At 42.9% G+C, this 20,430-nt stretch overlaps 1 protein-coding gene across 1 annotated transcript in view; it reads right to left on the bottom strand.

Annotated features, from left to right (window-relative positions):
• hydin (HYDIN axonemal central pair apparatus protein) overlaps positions 1-20,430 on the bottom strand; it is an 83,285-nt gene that overhangs the window by 43,879 nt on the left and 18,976 nt on the right. Inside the window, exons 8-21 of the mRNA XM_034288481.1 lie at positions 15,701-15,902; positions 15,264-15,447; positions 13,787-13,886; positions 13,224-13,342; positions 12,239-12,462; positions 11,435-11,502; positions 10,909-11,141; positions 9,743-9,843; positions 9,342-9,477; positions 8,999-9,163; positions 8,721-8,873; positions 2,737-2,975; positions 2,339-2,603; positions 1,456-1,599 (exon numbers count right to left, since the gene is read on the bottom strand). Coding sequence (XP_034144372.1) covers positions 1,456-1,599; positions 2,339-2,603; positions 2,737-2,975; positions 8,721-8,873; positions 8,999-9,163; positions 9,342-9,477; positions 9,743-9,843; positions 10,909-11,141; positions 11,435-11,502; positions 12,239-12,462; positions 13,224-13,342; positions 13,787-13,886; positions 15,264-15,447; positions 15,701-15,902 — 2,333 coding nt within the window. The remainder of the gene's footprint in view (positions 1-1,455; positions 1,600-2,338; positions 2,604-2,736; positions 2,976-8,720; positions 8,874-8,998; positions 9,164-9,341; positions 9,478-9,742; positions 9,844-10,908; positions 11,142-11,434; positions 11,503-12,238; positions 12,463-13,223; positions 13,343-13,786; positions 13,887-15,263; positions 15,448-15,700; positions 15,903-20,430) is intronic.

The raw sequence follows: 20,430 nt of genomic DNA, 5'->3' as shown, positions 1-20,430 counted from the left end.
TATTTCACAATCTGCTCAGTTACTGGGATTTTCACGCACAACCATTTCTAGGGTTTACAAAGAATGGTGTGAAAAGGGAAAAACATCCAGTATGCGGCAGTCCTGTGGGCGAAAATGCCTTGTTGATGCTAGAGGTCAGAGGAGAATGGGCCGGCTGATTTAAGCTGATAGAAGAGCAACTTTGACTGAAATAACCACTTGTTACAACCGAGGTATGCAGCAAAGCATTTGTGAAGCCACAACACGCACAACCTTGAGGCGGATGGGCTACAACAGCAGAAGACCCCACCGGGTACCACTCATCTCCACTACAAATAGGAAAAAAGAGGCTACAATTTGCACGAGCTCACCAAAATTGGACAGTTGAAGACTGGAAGAATGTTGCCAGGTCTGATGAGTCTCGATTTCTCTAGAGACATACAGATGGTAGAGTCAGAATTTGGCGTAAACAGAATGAGAACATGGATCCATCATGCCTTGTTACCACTGTGCAGGCTGGTGGTGGTGGTGTAATGGTGTGGGGGATGTTTTCTTGGCACACTTTAGGCCCCTTAGTGCCAATTGGGCATTGTTTAAATGCCACGGCCTACCTGAGCATTGTTTCTGACCATGTCCATCCCTTTATGACCACCATGTACCCATCCTCTGATGGCTACTTCCAGCAGGATAATGCACCATGTCACAAAGCTCAAATCATTTCAAATTGGTTTCTTGAACATGACAATGAGTTCACTGTACTGAAATGGCCCCCACAGTCACCAGAAATCAACCCAATAGAGCATCTTTGGGATGTGGTGGAACGGGAGCTTCGTGCCCTGGATGTGCATCCCACAAATCTCCATCAACTGCAAGATGCTATCCTATCAATATGGGCCAACATTTCTAAAGAATGCTTTCAGCACCTTGTTGAATCAATGCCATGTAGAATTAAGGCAGTTCTGAAGGCGAAAGGGGGTCAAACACAGTATTAGAATGGTGTTCCTAATAATCCTTTAGGTGAGTGTATATAGGCTATACAGCAAAAACCCTTGAGGTTGGGGTTTTGCAGGATGGAATGAAGGCCAGGTTGGCAGTCAAGCAGGTATGTAGGTTGGACTGGAGTCATCAAGGCTCGGTTCTGGATCTCAGTTATGGGTGGCGCAATGTGTGATACAGGGACAGTAATGGGCAAAGCATATGTAAATCAAATATTAGAACATACATGTTTCTGGGACGCTAAAGTGTGTAGTATTCTACATTATAAATTGTCTGGTTCAAACCCTGAATAATAATTGGCTGAAAAAGGTGGTATGAGACCATAATCACAATAATGAACTTCTGAGTGTTTTACAGGCACTCTGTGTTGCGTTGTGCATTAGCTGTGCTCTATCGGCTGCTGTATATACCACATTGTTCACCTTGTTGTTCATTGTTACTACAGTTTACCACAGATCACTAGTGACTGATGTTACATACCTTCTCCATGTAAAAGCTCAGCTGCTTGGAGGAGATTTCCAGGACTGGAGAGACAAACCGACAGCTAACGTCCACTGTCATGATGCGCTCCTTCCCACTCTGGTGACCTATGATGGCGTGACACACTAGCTTCTCTCGAACCGCCTGGGTAACAAAACAGCTATTCATTGCACGAAATTCAATTTCTTCCCCTTTAACCCGCGCTGAAATCTCGTAGGTACAAATGTGACATTGTTTTCTGTAGAAATACAGCCACGTCCGACAGAAATACAGCCAAGTCTTGCCCTGCCAAAGCGTTCCTCAGATACACCCACACTCTGCTTTGCTCATGCTTTTCTGAATTACAACCTCACCAATTCCATTCTAAGATACAGGGGATCAGCAGAGGCTACAGTGGTCTGGACTTATCTCAGGGTCTCACTTCTTTCCCACTCCTGTTCACTATTCAATCAATAAGGAGTCAAGGAGCCATGAATCCCGGTAATGCCCCAGAGAGGATGTCAATACCCAGGCCTGTGCAGCGTGACTATTGGAAGATTAAGGGGAGCTTTCAACACCTTTATCTTTGTACTATTCAACCTTGATCCCCTGTGGTGTGATCCGAAAGGCTAGCAAACAGTGCTCTTACTGTATTTCACCTTTGTCTAAATGTTTAGAACTGGTTTGTAAACATTGTTAAACTATTTGCATACTACTTCTCGGAAGTGAAATGGCGGCAAATATTCTTTTTTCCCCACAAACCAAACGATCCAATCCAGATATACTTTTTTTTTTTTTGTGGCGTCTCTTGCTTGAGGGAGAGCGTAGGTTCCCCAGACCTCAACAAAACCTCCAGGCTGTGTGTGATGGAGAAGTGTTTGCCACCAGTGTCTCGTGTTCCCACCTGCGGCGAGTCCGAGGAGCCCTCCAGCACCATGTCGGCTGTGTGTCCCGGGGCCAGCTCCAAGCGCATGGGGTGCAGGCCAAACACTGGCCCGTCCACAGCCAAGGCAGCCAGGGATCTGCCACCAGCCTTTCCCTCCCTGCTGGTGTTGGCGGGTGTGGGGCCTCTGCGGCGGAAATGGGGATGCCCGTCTGTGGTCCAGTACAGCTGGTGGGAGCGTCGACCTCGGTTGGTCAATCTGAAATGGTACTGGCATGGTCTGGAGCTGGGGGGGGGGGGGGGGGGGGGGTCAAGATGGCCAATACACAGCGTTACAGGGGAGGGATCTGAATGACGCATTTGACAGGATACGTAAAGCATGCCACATGCAGTATGTCCACCTTCCCAACGGCGCCTACCTGAAATGGGCTCCCAGGTCCAGACTGGGGGCAAAGGGCCGGTCGGTGACAATAGTGGTGCCTGTGCCAGTGGCAGACAGAGGGATGGTGTGTGTTCCACTGTCCTGGATAGAAAGGTGCAGCGTGTCCTGGAAGTGCAGGGTGTCATCCAGGTGAGCCACCAGCTTCAGCTCCAGCGTCCCCAGGGGTGGAAGGTCTCCCTCATCAGGCTCCACCCGCCACAGGGACCTGGTGCGTACCTGCATCCGTACGGACAGATGATGTTGCATCAAAGGTTTGTATGTCTAAAAGGCTCGGACAGTCGTAAGTATTCATGTACCTCCATTATGATTTGGGCTTTTGTAAGTATATGTTTGTTATGTTAATTCAACATCCTCAGGTTAGTCAAACATCGAGGGGTTTAGACAAAGGCAATCCACTTGCAGTGAACCTTTCTATGTTTGAGCACTTCTCCTGGAGGGACTGGGTGCATTTAGATTAGCCAAGAAATAAAACGAGGGCACCACACAAGAACCATTTTGACTGCTTTAGAAGAACCTTATCTGGCTCCCGGAGCAAGCAGTGTTTTAATGAAGCCATGTGCTAATAGTGATGTCCGGGCTCCCCCCCAGTCTCTTCCCTTCCCCGCTGTCTTATCTGGGACTCTTGGGAGTTTGTGGGAGGCAGAGCAAGGCTGCCGTGGGGAAGCTCACTACTCATCTGACAGTTAACAGAGACTGTGAAGCTGCTAATTGAAGCCATAACAGACAGGCTGGGGGTTTATCAGATCCAAAGCCCAAAAGCTGTGTTGAAATAGATAAAAGTATTGACACAAAGAATCCCCCTCGAATCTTAGTTTCTGACTATCAGATTTACTGTAAAGTATTTCCTTCTAATTCAGTTTTAAAATGGAATCTTTATCTGAAAGTAAATATCATCTAAAGAAAGCTTTCCCTGTCCTACTGTACTCCATTCCAGATTTCTGAGTGATTTAAATAGATTTGCGATTGATTCAATACGGAACTAATCCAAAAAGAAAAAAACATTCATCTTCTCTTTCACCACAACTTCAGCCTTGTTCACATCAGCAGATAAGCCCAAAGTGCACTAGCAGCTCTCATAATATATTGTAACTATTAGCTGAAAGAGGATTAAAATCAATTTTCCATGCAGCAGCATACTGATTGATGTGTTCGCACATAAAGTTTTAATTGGGATTTTCAGATTGAATCCAGCGCTGGGGCTGTGGCGTTGGCTGTCTGATTGATGATGCTTTATTTATCCATCACATCAAATGGCCCTTCCAACTATTGTATCTGCAGGCATCCATGGACTTAGCAGAATCATTACATCATCTGACTGCCATCACAACATTTGCTTTTGAACTGAAACCACCCAGACAGTCTGAGGGAGCTCAGTGTATGCAGGTAAAAGGTTACGGCAGAAAGACACTTCAATTCTCCTCCAACAAACTCTCTTCCTTCTAGATAAGCAAAGGGCAGAAAAACTCATAACTTCCTGTACAGTGATATTGGCTATCCCTTGGATTTAATTGGAGTTTCAGTGTCCATTCGGGTGTGGAGGAGACCTTATTGAACAGAGCATGGTCTGCTGGCCACAGTTGATGCTCTTGATGGCAGCAGTGATTTAGAATCATCCGAATATGGATCATAGCTCCTGATTAATCACCATCAACAACATTATCACACACTGAACATACCGAAGGCACATCATCTAGGTAGGACACAGAGAGTAAGATTACGTTCCATATACTGTATGCTTTATCAGATGCTTGCAAGGGATTAATCATACACCTCACTGACATCCACATTTACAGCCAAACTGTGAGATGGGACGAGGAAAGAGTTTTAAGATGTCTATTCACAGTAGTTATATCCTAACAGCGACTACACAGCGTATTTCATTGTCACTTGCAGAACGTGTGTGACGTCAGCTAATTTATGGAGGGTCCGGCACAGCATAGGGCATAAACTGCTTTTAAGGCGGTGACAGTGCACCAATTTGTAACCTGAATCGTTCGGTACGGGTGGCTGTTTCCCGAACGAATAGGCCTACATTCGAAAACTTTCTGAAAAGAAATAGCTTGCTACGCTGTGTAAAGTTTCTCTTGAAGAAACTATTCCGCTTAAACAGGAGCCTTTGCACACGTCATAATCGAAGTTGTGATATTTGTTGGAGCTTTTCCAAATTCAGTTTTGTGATGCAAACAAGAGAAGGAACAGCTGCAATGGCGAGTGATGGTAGGCTATTGATAAACCTACAGCGTAGGATCCTCCAGCTTCATTTAAAGCTTCAGTTTAGCAGCCTTTTGACATTCCAGTAAATAATAACGATGATTGACAGAGATTTACTGATAAAACAATTACTGTACAACAAGTTGCCACTTGTTGACGAAAATAACAAGTAAACGACTCATCTTTTTGACCCACTTATTCTTCTGACTTGAGAGTAATGAGTGTTTCTGTAATGACTCGTCCAACTAAATAGTTCATTCTAGTACCCAATACGTCCTGTACCGTGGGTTAGGCGTACGTTACAATATGTCCTGTACCGTGGGTTAGGCGTATATTACAATATGTCCTGTACCGTGGGTTAGGCGTATATTACAATACGTCCTGTACCGTGGGTTAGGCGTATATTACAATATGTCCTGTACCGTGGGTTAGGCGTATATTACAATATGTCCTGTACCGTGGGTTAGGCGTATATTACAATATGTCCTTTACTGTGGGTTAGGCGTATATTACAATATGTCCTGTACCGTGGGTTAGGCGTAAATTACAATATGTCCTGTACCGTGGGTTAGGCGTATATTACAATACGTCCTGTACCGTGGGTTAGGTGTATATTACAATATGTCCTGTACCGTGGGTTAGGCGTATATTACAATATGTCCTGTACCGTGGGTTAGGCGTATATTACAATATGTCCTGTACCGTGGGTTAGGTGTATATTACAATATGTCCTGTACCGTGGGTTAGGCGTATATTACAATACGTCCTGTTCCGTGGGTTAGGCGTATATTACAATATGTCCTGTACCCTGGGAGTTAGGTGTATATTACAATATGTCCTGTACCGTGGGTTAGGCGTATATTAAAATATGTCCTGTACCGTGGGTTAGGCGTATATTACAATACGTCCTGTACCGTGGGTTAGGCGTATATTACAATATGTCCTGTACCGTGGGTTAGGCGTATATTACAATATGTCCTGTAACGTGGGTTAGGCGTATATTACAATACGTCCTGTACCGTGGGTTAGGCGTATATTACAATATGTCCTGTACCGTGGGTTAGGCGTATATTACAATATGTCCTGTACCGTGGGTTAGGCGTATATTACAATACGTCCTGTACCGTGGGTTAGGAAAACCTCTACACCCTTACTTAGGGCTATTAGCCACTACACATCACTAGACAGCCTAACCATTCACAGGAGGGATGTGAGATTTTGAGGGTCATCTGAGTCATATATCCCATTCTCAGGCTTTATGTGGTAGAGAGCTGATGAGAACTGTATCGATATGGAGGTGATGAGGAAACCGAGAGGGGATACTGATTGAACCACAAGCAAACTGACATTCAATAATCATATCAGACTTATGTTAGTGAGGTTTAAAAAAATTGATTGGTTTGAAAAGTTGCATTTTGAAGAGGTTCTAAAGGAAAACACTGCAAGACACAGTAGGTAACATGACAGATAGAAGTTTGGATAGCACCATTGTGGAAAATTTAGAATATATGCATGGCATAATAGAACTAGAAAGTATGTTTAGTTGTTTAAAACTTTCATTTTATTTTGCCATCCAGTATTACCTGGCTCTTTGCCATGGTATCGAACGACTGTAATGTAATTCCAGAAAAATGGCCATCAATTTATACTTGAAAATGTTTGGTAAAAATGCCTGCCTGATCAACACTCTTTAGGCTTAGAGGACAAATGACAGTAACAGCATTTCCACACCACTGCCCTGTAAAGTTTTTTTTGCGCAATCCATGGACGTGTGTGTGTGTGTGTGTGTGCGCGCGTGTGTGAGGACTGTAGTCCTTCAAGGCCCCAACATAGCAGGATTCCAATCACTATGCTGTTTTGCACAAAACAGATTCAGAGCTGGTAAATGAACAAGACATCCAACCGAAATAGAGACAGAGGGAAGTAGAACATCATGAACAGTGTCTTCATTGTTAACCCAATGTACATTCTGTCTACCACTACAAACCCATTGTACATTCTGTCTACCACTACAAACCCATTGTTCATTCTGTCTACCACTAAAAACTCATTGTACATTCTGTCTACCACTACAAACCCATTGTTCATTCTGTCTACCACTACAAACCCATTGTACATTCTGTCTACCACTACAAACTCATTGTACATTCTGTCTACCACTACAAACCCATTGTTCATTCTGTCTACCACTACAAACCCATTGTACATTCTCTCTACCACTACAAACTCATTGTACATTCTGTCTACCACTACAAACCCATTGTTCATTCTGTCTACCACTAAAAACCCATTGTACATTCTGTCTACCACTACAAACCCAATGTACATTCTGTCTACCACTACAAACCCATTGTACATTCTGTCTACCACTACAAACCCATTGTTCATTCTGTCTACCACTAAAAACTCATTGTACATTCTGTCTACCACTACAAACCCATTGTTCATTCTGTCTACCACTACAAACCCATTGTACATTCTGTCTACCACTACAAACTCATTGTACATTCTGTCTACCACTACAAACCCATTGTTCATTCTGTCTACCACTACAAACCCATTGTACATTCTGTCTACCACTACAAACTCATTGTACATTCTGTCTACCACTACAAACCCATTGTTCATTCTGTCTACCACTAAAAACCCATTGTACATTCTGTCTACCACTACAAACCCAATGTACATTCTGTCTACCACTACAAACCCATTGTACATTCTGTCTACCACTACAAACCCAATGTACATTCTGTCTACCACTACAAACCCATTGTACATTCTGTCTACCACTACAAACCCATTGTACATTCTGTCTACCACTACAAACTCATTGTACATTCTGTCTACCACTACAAACCCATTGTACATTCTGTCTACCACTACAAACCCATTGTACATTCTGTCTACCACTACAAACCCATTGTACATTCTGTCTACCACTACAAACCCAATTTTACGCTACAAGTACACACTATCGAAAATACTCATGAGACAGAGCAAACTTTGCCCCATAAATTGCAATAATAATTGATTATTGTTCATTGCTAAGTATTTAATTGTTGCCTGTTGTTAAGGACTGTGATGTTTTAGGAGGACAGACACAACATGGTAATGGGTAAGGGTTGATGAGCTGATTGGATTGCGCTGGCAGGTCTAGAATGCTAACAAAGCATTGAACCAATTAACTAATTAATTACACACTAAATTAGGTTGGAAACTAATCAGAGGCACCATGTAGCAGTAAATGAGCATGGAGGGAAATGCAGACAATGAAGAGAGATTAAAAGATGACTTTATATTAGCTGTCAATTGTGGCGAGGGGGGGGGGCTGCCACACTGGGGGCCATGGGCGCTATTAGGGGCAATTGGGAAGGGATTTTATCTAGCAACCTTTCCATCCATCTAACAACCTTTAGGGCTGACTGAGTCCAAAGCCCTGTCCACATCAAACTTAAGCACTCTGTCTTGAAAGGAAACGTCACTTTTTTTAATTAAACAAAACCCAGCGATCTCGGGCAAGAGACCGGCTCTCCGTAATGTGCCACAGACCAAACATTTCACTGCCCAAACGGTAGCTAAACAACCATGCGTGACAGGCATGTATATTGTAATGAAATACTGGATGATGTGAACAAGGCAGAACAACCTTTCAGGTCCGAGACAGAGACAGAGACAGAGAGATTAGAGAAAGTGAAAGAGAGAACAGATTGAGAGAAAGAGACAGAGAGAGATTGGGGGGGGTTCACCCACCATGTGTGCAACAAAGTGTGCCGGAATCGGGGACTGGTTTGAGAGCTGGAGAGTTCGGAAAATGTCGGTCAAAACTGGTATACTGCCGAAGTCCACCTCTGTGGACATCACATGGACAACCGGACCCTGTCCGATGCAGAATAACTGCACCTCCTATGGAATTGGGAAGAATTTACGAGGACCAGGGCATTAATGCAAGACCACACACAGTCAACTCTGTCATTACAATGTCATTGGGGTCAGGCCAGGCTACATTTGCTAACCAGACATAATCTCACCAGGGGAGGGTCTTTCTTGCCAAACACAGCGATCGGTACAGTTTGGTGTAGTCTGCCAACCGTCTTAGCCTGCAGCATCAAGGGGATGTCCACTGTTCCATGGGGCTGAATGACCCCTCTAGGGTGGATGCTGGAGTAGAGCAAGGAGGGGTTCTCCTCATACTCCTGGAGGAGTGCAGACACAGCGTCAAACACCCGAAGCCCGGAAACAGTAAGTGGCCTAATTAACGTGTCTGGCAATGACAACAGATTGGCCTCTGGGCACTGATTAAAACACCAAGCGAAGAGTGAAAGACAAACTGCTGGCAAAGTGACACTCTCAAAAACAATTAAGACACCTTACCTGGAAGTGGAGGCCATAGCATGCAGGCAGGTCACTGTCATTAGTCAGCCTGACTGACTGCTCGTAACGATAAGTGAGGAAACACCTCTGGAACTGTAGTACTGGGGTATCCAGAAGAACATTTGGGATGACACATCTGAGAACACAGACCCATCCTTAGTACCAACCAGCCTTGTTACACCTACTTTAGGCCGGCCCAACCGAACCATTCTGCCTATGAACGTACCTGTCCACAGTGTTGCGTTGATGTTATATAACAGCTTTCTAAGAGGGGTCTCCCACAGTGAATTGACTAAAAGGTTTCTAAATCTCAAGGTCTGGATGAGAACGTGCTTCAGAATGATTTGTCCCCACACCATTAATCAGACATTAGCTGTTGACTCTGGATTTAGGCCTCTAACCTGGCATTGATTGGCAGGGCCAGCACCTCCTCCCCCACTCCTTGTACATCCACCACCAGAGCCAGGTTGTAGCGCTGCACATTGTTGGAGCACAGGGTCACCTGCACGGGGAGGTACACAATGGAAACACTGGTAAGACAAGTCCGTGGGGATGGGCTTCCTCAGTGAATATATTCACAGTTCACACCGAATCACAGACTCCTCAAAGTTTTTACTTGTCAACATTTTGCAATCATGTTTCTATTTGGCCTTTCGTTTCTACTTCTTGAGATGTTGCATAGAGCCTATGTTACATAGAAAGGCACCCTACCTGTCAGTCTATCATCAGAGGAAGTCAATATGCTGAGAGAACACTGCTTGCCCCAAAGGGCTTGTATCTGGGGAGAAACACTTATCTCTGCACCATCCACACAGAAGTAACTTTCTATACTCTGAAAGGTTAGCCAGAGCCCATTTCATCTGCTAAGGGAAAGATTATCTTTCCCCAGCACATTTGACTCTCTTTGACCTCCTCTACATTTTCTGCTCTTGTAAAAGAACTCATTAGAGTCGCAGAGTGCCGCTGCGCTGTCATTTGGCTTGAGAGGACAGCCGCGTACTGCAGACAGCCAAAGGAAGGCAGCAAACAGAAGACATCCTATACAAAGGGCATAAGACAGCTGCACAGATTTCCATGTCCTGCCAGGAGCAGCACTGCTGACAGTCTCAATTGATGGAAAAATACCAGTCTTCCATTGATGAGAAAAAACTAGCTTATGACAAATACACAGAGTGACCAGAGGAAACCAGGAAGATGTAATAATCTGAGCTCTGCAGGGCCTCAGTAAAACTCAGACAGTTTTCCTAAGCCTTTATCTGCAGCAGATGTTTTAATTTCTCTTTAGGGTTATTTAAACAACGGTCGGTCCCTTTCAGCCGGTGTCACTGACTCAAGCTGTTGCAATGAAGGATTCTTATGAAAGATTTGTTTGTGCCGAATCTCAAAAGAAAAAGCCACGACACACACACATACAGCATTCATTAGAAAACAGACAAACATGACTCACACTCTTTTTACAGTAAGCAAATTAGCATATTTTTATTGTAATCATGTTCACACTGTATGGTTTTACTTAATGATTATTATGTCTAAGAAGCAGGTCACTTCCTCCCTGCCCATTTGTTACCTGGATGTCAACCGATCCCTGAGGACGCACGGTTCCTGAGGCGGGTCTCACAGTGAATTCAGTGGGCTGATCTGCACCACTACTGGATCCCCACTCTGTTCTACTGAGGTCTGAAACCTGGGAGGCACTGGTGATGCTGGAAGGCCCACTGCAGTCACCTTGAACCCTCAGGCCAAAGGTGACTGGAATTAATGATGTGTTGTTTAGACTGCAGGTCAGGGTGTGAGGAAAACCTGGAGGAAATTAAGAATATGGAATGAAACAGAGCATTGGAAGAGTGGTTAGAGCTTTGGGCTGGGAAACGCAAGGCAACTGGTTCAAATCCATGAGCTAACAATGTCCGCAGTCTGTTGTGGTGCCGGTGTGCTAGGCGGCTAACCCTACTGTAATGTTTAGTTTGGGTTTTATCAGTATCTCCAATGTGCTGTTTGATAAATTGACCCTCAAGCCAAACACAAGTGTCTAGTGGTGAATAATAGGCAGCATTGATGAGGACTAATGAAAAACAAACTGCGGCTAAACTCACCGAAGGACACATCCCCGAAGCTGAGCTCTGAGACGTTGAAGTGAAACGTGGGCCCCATTACACAACCCCTACAAGTGATAAAATACCCATGAAATACAGAATAAATCTTTGCTGACCAGCAAATGTGAAGGTCACTCGGCAATGCATAATAATTAAAGAAAAACAGGGTTGGGCAAGTATAAAACAACTGAAGAAAAAACAAGTTTAATCAATTTCTTGGATGACAGTGTGGAAGGGTAATTCTGTAATCCTTACACTCAGCACTCCTCAACAGTAATGCATCTTAATCAATGGGTGGTGCCAAGACTGGCAGGTGTGTTATGGAAATAAAGGGATTTTCATCACTGGTTTCTTTGTACAATTTAAAACACAACTTGAGTCACTTACTTAAACCTAAGGCTGGTTTTGTGTACAAAGATTAAGCCTAGTCCTGGAAAAAAAAAAAATCGACCTCAAAGGAAATGCTCCACTGAGCTTGATTTTTTTGTCCAAGGCTAATTGTAATCTATGTCCGAAAAACCGTCCAAAATAGTGTATGAAAATGTGCTCATCAACTGGGAAGGTCAGAATGAACAAATATTCAAGCACTCGGAAGACGAAGCCTTCGGTAGATTGACGTGCATGTAGGTCATGTGTTCTGAGAACCTAGCTGCTGGGGCATGGATAATGGGGTGATAGATATCTCTGGACATGCCCATCCATGCTGCCTTGGGGTGATGTACTGTACAGACTGTAACAAGACAACCATGGAGATGTAGAGGCGTATGCTGAGACAGATGCCATGAAGGGCTTAGGGAGGATTACCTGAATGTAAGGCTGATAGGCTGTGGGTTTCCCCGTACTGTGATGAGGAACTCCTCAGAAAAGTGCCCCAGGGTCCTGCAGGAGAAGCATACCTCCAGGGCATGGCAGGCCCCAGGTGGAACCATCCCCTCCGTGGGGCTGAAGGAGAAACACTGGCCAAACGAGGAGCTGGGAGGCACAAGCTGGAATGGGGCCTCAATCAGAGAATTATTAGACAGAAGTACCTAAAAGAGAGTGTAAAGGATAGTGGAGTCAAATCACGCTGAATCAGAGACAGAAACCCAATTATGACTAACCATGCACCATTAGTGTTTGTTATATAATAGATACAATTGTATGTAATCCATGTTCACATGTAGCGACTGTAAGGGAGCGCAGTTGAAGTGTGTGGATATTCCATGCTATATTCTATTCATTCCACATATTCCATGCTATATTCCATTTATCTACATTTGTTTCTGTAGAACACATAGGCTGACAATACATGAACCAAACATCCTTGTGAGTGGTGGGAACCAGTTTCACAGGGGTTCGTACAGTAAGGCTGCCACAACTGTCCTGAAACACCAGGCGCTGAATGGGCAGGCGGACTTTAAATAATTAATCTAACAGTGAGTTTAAACAGACCCTGCCAGGTGCTGTTCTATTAAAAGACTAACAGTTAACACAATTATTCTTCAATTATTTAACGATAAAGCATGGGCATCTGCAGACTAGCAGCAGCAGTAATGTGATTTCTTTGGTGAGACATATCTTATAACAGAAGATAATGAGAGCTGCTTATGTATTACATTATCTTTCTTGTCTACATTTTCTGGAACACTTTTTACACCATCAATCTAAGTAGTGGCAAAAACTGATAAAATGTGTAAAACAAAACACTACATTTTATATGCAGTATATTTACGTCTAGGTTTTTCAGCGTTATTTTGTTTTATGTCTTTATGATTATTGTTCATAAAGCAAAGTTCTTAACTAAGATTACCTCATAGCTGTGCTGGGAACCAATGAAGATATTACCCATGTCAAGGAGGTCGAAGTTGAAATGCAATTTGGGTCCTACTCCCTCCCCCTTTATTCTTAGAGGTAGACGCAACTCACGGCCTGAATATCAAAGAGCACAATGTCAAAGAAGACAAAATACACAAATTTAAACAAACAAGCATGTCTGCATATCTGCATCTCACAGATGTGTAAATTAAATATTTGGACATATTATACACTGCCACAAAAACTCAAGGACTTGAGATATCGAGGTCTCCACCTGCCGATGAAACTCTTTCAGGTACATTCAAATTAATGGAAATGTTATGTCCAGCACTGGAAATATAGTCACCAAATGCAAATCAACTAACTTCTTTCTCAGTATGAGAGGATAGAAATAAAATAATATTGAGACTTTCCCATCAATTTGCTATTTTATAGTTTTTTTTATCACATTTCATGCTCATGAAATCCTTATGTGGATTCTACATGTCACTATTATTGCTTCAGATGAGTTAATCCCTGAGCCCTCTCTATAAAATATTATCTGATCAAACTATTCACCTGTAATGTCACAGTACACTGTCTGCTGATAGATCTTGGCTTCATGTGGTTTGAAAATTATGTTGACCTCTGAGGTTGTGTTTGGCCAAATGTCCCCCTCCTGAAGAGAATAGAAAGGCAAATACAATAGGCAACCTTGAACACTGTGCATCTTATATTAGCAGCAGAATTACTAAAACTCCACTGAAAAACAGTGATAAGTTGATAAGATAAGTTATATAGGTGTTGAATTTGTCAATGCTATGACCTTGTCAGATACTATGAGAAAGTATTACGGTACTGAATTATTCTGTATATGGAAAGACTACGAATGACTGACAAAAGATACGTTATGCATAAAGATAAGGTCCAAATGACAGTGTCATTGTCAAACAGATGAAGTCATCCAGTGAAAAAGAAAGCAGCTGGGTGCTAATGAATGTAGCACTTAGAAAGACACAAATGTAATCATAATCAGCAGAAGGACAACGTCTCCTTAGGGTACCAGTGGGTTCTGGCCTGGCCTCACTGTGCTGACACAGCAGCATGCCCCTTCAAGGTGCTTTACAGGATATCTGGATGCAGTGTTTGACTTTTACATTCTTGGCTTCTTTTTTTAGACTTGCTTTTCATGGAAGTTTGTGTTTGCATTCCACTTTGTCACAATCCCCTAAAAACACACGTGAGCAGCAGAGACAGTGAGGCATCAAGGGCAAATGATGGTGAGACTTCCCTGAGGACCTGATGTGATAACAGATGCCTGGGGCCAGTTGGGTGTCAGGGTGGATGAGAGCCTGAGTGGCTGTCTCCACAGGGCGTCTCAGCCCATCGGTCAGGCTCAGATACAGCCGGTAAAATCAGGTGAGGGGCCTGTTTTGATTTACACAGCCACACTTCTGATTCAGCATGGATAAAGTCTACCAGTGTTTTTGGAAACAACAATACTTCTAATACACAAAAGAACACGGGACCCTTTACAAATGCTCACACTCTAACACTAAAACTAATTCAACATACAACAAACAGGAACGGGGTTAAGGAATATCCAGAAATATCCCAGGGACTTTACGACTGCAGTGACTCACCGTCGGGTGGGAGAATTATAAGCAGAAAGTGTTTTACATTTATTTTTAAAGGTTTCAGGTATTTCATCAATGCGCTTAGGTTTGCCTTCCAGTTGGCAAAGCTACTGCTGTGTAAGTAAATGTGATGCCATTTGAAAATATTTGTAAGCATAGGAACTATCAAACAATGCACTCTGCAGGCACCCTACGACTCACAAAATTCCTGGGGGTGATTTAGTATCATGTACTTCAGCTTCTGTGTCCCCCTGTACTATAACGTAGCCTGCATTAAACCAACACATAAAGGTTTTGTTAAATGGTTTGTCAACAGGGAACAAAGCTGCAGTACCAGGGACCCTTGGCCTCCCTCTAACAAGCCATTCGCTATCAAGCCGAGGTGAAATGTCCTCCTCTTCCCTGTTTGCATTACACACCAGAGGTTCCACTAAGATGTAGTTGTCAGAGAAGGGAAGCTGCTCCTCCATCAGTTGCCGGCGCCGGTTCTGGAAGGCCCGTGACAGGAGGGATAGTCGGTCACGTACAGTGGGGTCTGCATTACACTCTGTCAGGAACTCATCCATCTCATCCTCCTCCTCCTGCTGTAGCTCTGAACTCAACCTAGATCATGAGTTGGGGATTAGAAGCACCTTACATGCATTTATACCTTACATGCATTTACCTGGACTCAGCATCAAGCTTTGTAGCCAATGTCACGTTTGTTCACCCTAACAAAGCAGGCTTGAAAATGAAACGCCGGATGCTTCCGGTTTCTGACAGCAAAGGCTGGTTTACAGTAAATCAATGCCCGTACATTTATTGATCCCATATAAATCGTAACGCACATCAGAGCTACAAAGAAGTGACATTCCACCTTAGCTTCTGCTCCTTCTCCTCCTCCTCGCTGGCAAAGTGTTTCCACTGATAGTGGACAATAGTATCACTCCTGTTCACTATGGAGACTGAGCGTTGGCTGGCCATGGATATGTAGGTTTTCTCCAGTGTGACAGTGTTCCTGTCCAGCCTCACATTTACATCTGCAGATGCCCCATACAGACTGATGTAAATATCCTCCCCTGAGGGGAAACAATAAAGCCAGACAAAAACAAACTGGGTTATATAACTAATCACAAACACAGTAGATGATACACTGTGTGATTATATACACCACTGGGAAAGGGGAGTAAAAAGTCTGCAGAAAATAAATGCTAAACAGAAGTAATTTGTAACAACATCTACAAATGACAGGGGTCAAAATGATTTACACCCTTGTTTTCAATACTTTAGCAACATCCACTTGCAAGGCTAACGACACTGAGCCTTTTCTAATATGTAAATAACTTCAGCGCTTTGTTTTGGTTGACTAGTTTGCTTACATTCAAAACAGGGCTGTGTTGCTTTAGCAGAGATCCTGAGCTGACCCCACCCTAATGATTGAACCGAGCCAAAATTGAACCCAAAATGAAATACGCTGGTATTCAATTTGCATCCTGGGTATTGTGCTAAGCAGCCATCAAAACTTCACTTAGCTGAAATATGGTATGCTAGATTCAGAGTGCGCTAAAAGTAAACACAATAGGATGCTGTGGATCATTATCCAACAGGGTATATTATTCAACAACAACAAAAATCCACAACAGTATAGTCACATTTTACATTATTCATATTTTCTTCCAAGCCAAATGAGCTCAATCCATCAATAAAAGTGGACCTGAAGCAGAGAAGCACTATTGCTGATTGACAAACAAATGAAATGTCCCAGGGCTCAGCAGAGCAAGAGTGGGAGGAGGAGGTGTGCAGGGAGGCATCTGTGTCCCAATTCCTTTGAGAATGCATTGACTAAACACATGAATAGTCTTTACCACTGCATCAATGGAATACTGACTGACTGTTCCTACAGTTAGCAGATAGCTAACATTCAATTATTTCTGAACTTATTATTCTATTGTTTTAACAATACGCCAATATTGTTTTCTATTTATGATGTGCTGTATTTAGCTATACCTGCACCAAAACTAGCGTTCTTTCACAGATTGTCCTCCATATTCTCTTTAAATAGTGAGCCAATAAGCTTTCAGCATGTTTGTTTTAAAGACTGATAAAAACATATTTTCTCATAGCTCTCTCACTCTGTACCAGAGCAATATGTGTGGAAAACTGGTAGTTCATAGGTGGCGGTCAGTGGTAAGCGATTTTTGACAATTTCTTTGTATTTCCCAAAATAAAACCAACATTACCTTACAATAATAGTTTTGAGTTTCAGTGTTTTAAAAATAAAATATCAACTGGAACATTTCTAAATAACATCTGTAATTTAGTACAAATGCTACTTTGAACTGGTCAAGGGTCTGAATACGTTTCCAGGGCACTGTGTATGCTGCTGATGTAACTACAATAACAAAGGCACAAGTAGTTTTGTCTCAGGATGTAATGTTACCTGTTTAATTTCTAAAGCAATATACACTTAAAACTAACACATCATGATGACAAACATGCCTATAGTCCGACAGAATTTATATACAGTGGGGAGAACAAGTATTTGATACACTGCTGATTTTGCAGATTTTCCTACTTACAAAGCATATAGAAGTCTGTAATTTTTTATCATATGTACACTTCAACTGTGAGAGATGGAATCTAAAAAAGAAATCCAGAAAATCACATTGTATGATTTTTAAATAATTTATTAGCATTTTATTGCATGCCATAAGTATTTGATCACCTACCAACCAGTAGGAATTCCGGCTCTCACAGACCTGTTAGTTTTTCTTTAAGAAGCCCTCCTGTTCTCCACTCATTACCTGTATTAACTGTTTGAACCCGTTACCTGTATACAAGACACCACACACTCAATCAAACAGACTCCAACCTCTCCACAATGGCCAAGACCAGAGAGCTGTGTAAGGACATCAGAGATAAAATTGTAGACCTGCACAAGGCTGGGATGGGTTACAGGACACTAGGCAAGCAGCTTGGTGAGAAGGCAACAACTGTAGGTGCAATTATTAGAAAATGGAAGAGGTTCAAGATGACGGTCCATCTCCCTCGGTCTGGGGCTCCATGAAGAAGGTGAGGGATCAGCCCAGAACTACACGGCAGGACCTGGTCAATGACCTGAAGAGAGCTAGGACCACAGTCTCAAAGAAAACCATTAGTAACACACTATGCCGTTATGGATTAAAATCTTGCAGCGCACGCAAGGTCCCCCTGCTCAAGCCAGCGCATGTCCAGGCCCGTCTGAAGTTTGCCAATGACCATCTGGATGATCCAGAGAAGGAATGGGAGAAGGTCTGATGAGACAAAAATAGAACTTTTTTGTCTAAACTCCACTCGCCGTCCTTGGAGGAAGAAGAAGGATGAGTACAACCCCAAGTACACCATCCCAACCGTGAAGCATGGAGGTGGAAACATCATTCTTTGGGGATGCTTTTCTGCAAAGGGGACAGGACGACTGCACCGTATTGAGGGGAGGATGGATGGGGCCATGTATCGCGAGATCTTGGCCAACAACCTCCTTCCCTCAGTAAGAGCAGAAGATGGGTCGTGGCTGGGTCTTCCTGCATGACATTGACCCGAAACACACAGCCAGGGCAACTAAGGAGTGGCTCCGTAAGAAGCATCTCAAGGTCCTGGAGTGGCCTAGCCAGTCTCCAGACCTGAACCCAATAGAAAATCTTTGGAGGGAGCTGAAAGTCTGTATTGCCCAGCGACAGCCCCGAAACCTGAAGGATCTGGAGAAGGTCTGTATGGAGGAGTGGGCCAGAATCCCTGCTGCAGTGTGTGCAAACCTGGTCAAGAATTACAGGAAATGTATGATCTCTGTAATTGCAAACAAAGGTTTCTGTACCAAATATAATGTTCTGCTTTTCTGATGTATCAAATACTTATGTCATGCAATAAAATGCAAATGAATTACTTAAAAATCATACAATGTGATTTTCTGGATTTTTGTTTTAGATTCCGTCACTCACAGTTGACGAGTACCTATGATAAAAACTACAGACTTCTACATGCTTTGTAAGTGGGAAAACCAAAAAAATCGTCAGTGTATCAAATACTTGTTCTCCCCACTGTACATGTTTTACCATATCTGTCAAGACCAGTAAAGCTGTGAGATATGTTAAAATAAAATAAAAAGGGATAATATAATTATTGCTTACTATCTGCCACTGCTCAAGCCAATCTCATGCTTTCATCATAAGAGAATAATTCTGCCCGCCCTTCAGTTTTCAGGCCACGCAGAGGACATTCAAAACTTTAGCATATACTACTGTTGGAAGTCCTTCCTTTGATTGCCTATGCTGCATCTAACTTGAGCTTCAAGAAAGATCCTGAAGATTCTGCTAGTGAAGAGTGTGTGAGGAAATCCTTTCATGGCCTGCAATTTGCTTGTGTGATTTCAGAAAATACCCACTATAATTTTACACCAGCCCACAAGGAAAATGGGTTTCCTTAGTGATCAAGGGTTAGTGGTTAGGGTGTGGTGGAAATTAAGGTTCAGCGTGTAGAACTCTCTGATGTACAACCCAGTTTCCAAAAGGTTACGTCACGTAAAATGCAAATAAAAACAGAATGCAATGATGTGCAAATCATTTATCCCTATATTTAATTGAAAATAGTACAAAGACAACATACAAAATGTTGAAACTGAAAAAAGAAACAGGCAGGCCAGTTTAGCACCTGGACTATTTTACTACGAGCCATGCTGTTATGATATGCAGAATGTGGTTTGGCATTGTCCTGCTGAAAAAAGCAAGACCTTCCCTGAAAAAGACATTGTCTGGATGGCAGCATATGTTGCTCCAAAACATGTATATATTGTTCAGCATTAATGGTGCCTTCACAGATGTTCAAGTCACCCATGCCATGTGCACTAATACACCCCATACCATCATGGATACTGGCTTTGGCACTGTGTGCTGATAGCAAGATGGATGGTCCCTCTCCTCTTTAGCCCAGTGGACGCGGCGTCCATGATTCCTGAAAATAATCTAAAATTATGATTTGTCAGTCTACAGGACAGTTTTCCACTTCGCTTCAGTCCATCTTAAATCAGCATGGGCCCAGAGAAGGTGCTGGCGTTTGGGGGGTTCCTAGTACCCCTGGTTAGGAACAACTTCACTAGTACAAGACCAATGAAAACTCTGGCATAGCTCAGAAAAACCTTGTCTTTGTATAGGCAAGAAAGTATGATAACATCTTACAAAAAAACTGTCATTACATCAAAGCATGTTTACCTGCTCTAAATCAGTCAAGAGTTGGTCTTCTGATCAGTGTGTGCATGCATGGTAGCTCTTGTGTTTTTCTAAAAGACACTTTGCCAACAGGAGTGTCATAGCAGAAGCCAAGTCTGCGGTAACCTCACCAAGGAACGGTCTCAATACAAAAAAAGCAATAAAAGAATTACTAATTCATTTTTCTAGCAACTGTAGCCTTGTATTGAGCCTAAAGACAGAATTTCTCACCAGAACTACTGTAACTGTATGTTTCTGTGCATGTGTGCATGCATGCATTATCACTGTGTGAACAGTTTTTATCTGGCACATTGAAAGAACAGGAATACAATTTCTTGTCATCTGTAGTTTGCCATTGGTATCTATTTGT

Source organism: Esox lucius, chromosome 19, assembly GCF_011004845.1.
Source record: "Esox lucius isolate fEsoLuc1 chromosome 19, fEsoLuc1.pri, whole genome shotgun sequence".
In the NCBI taxonomy this organism is placed as follows: domain Eukaryota; kingdom Metazoa; phylum Chordata; class Actinopteri; order Esociformes; family Esocidae; genus Esox; species Esox lucius.
This window is presented reverse-complemented; position numbering and strand designations above follow the sequence as displayed.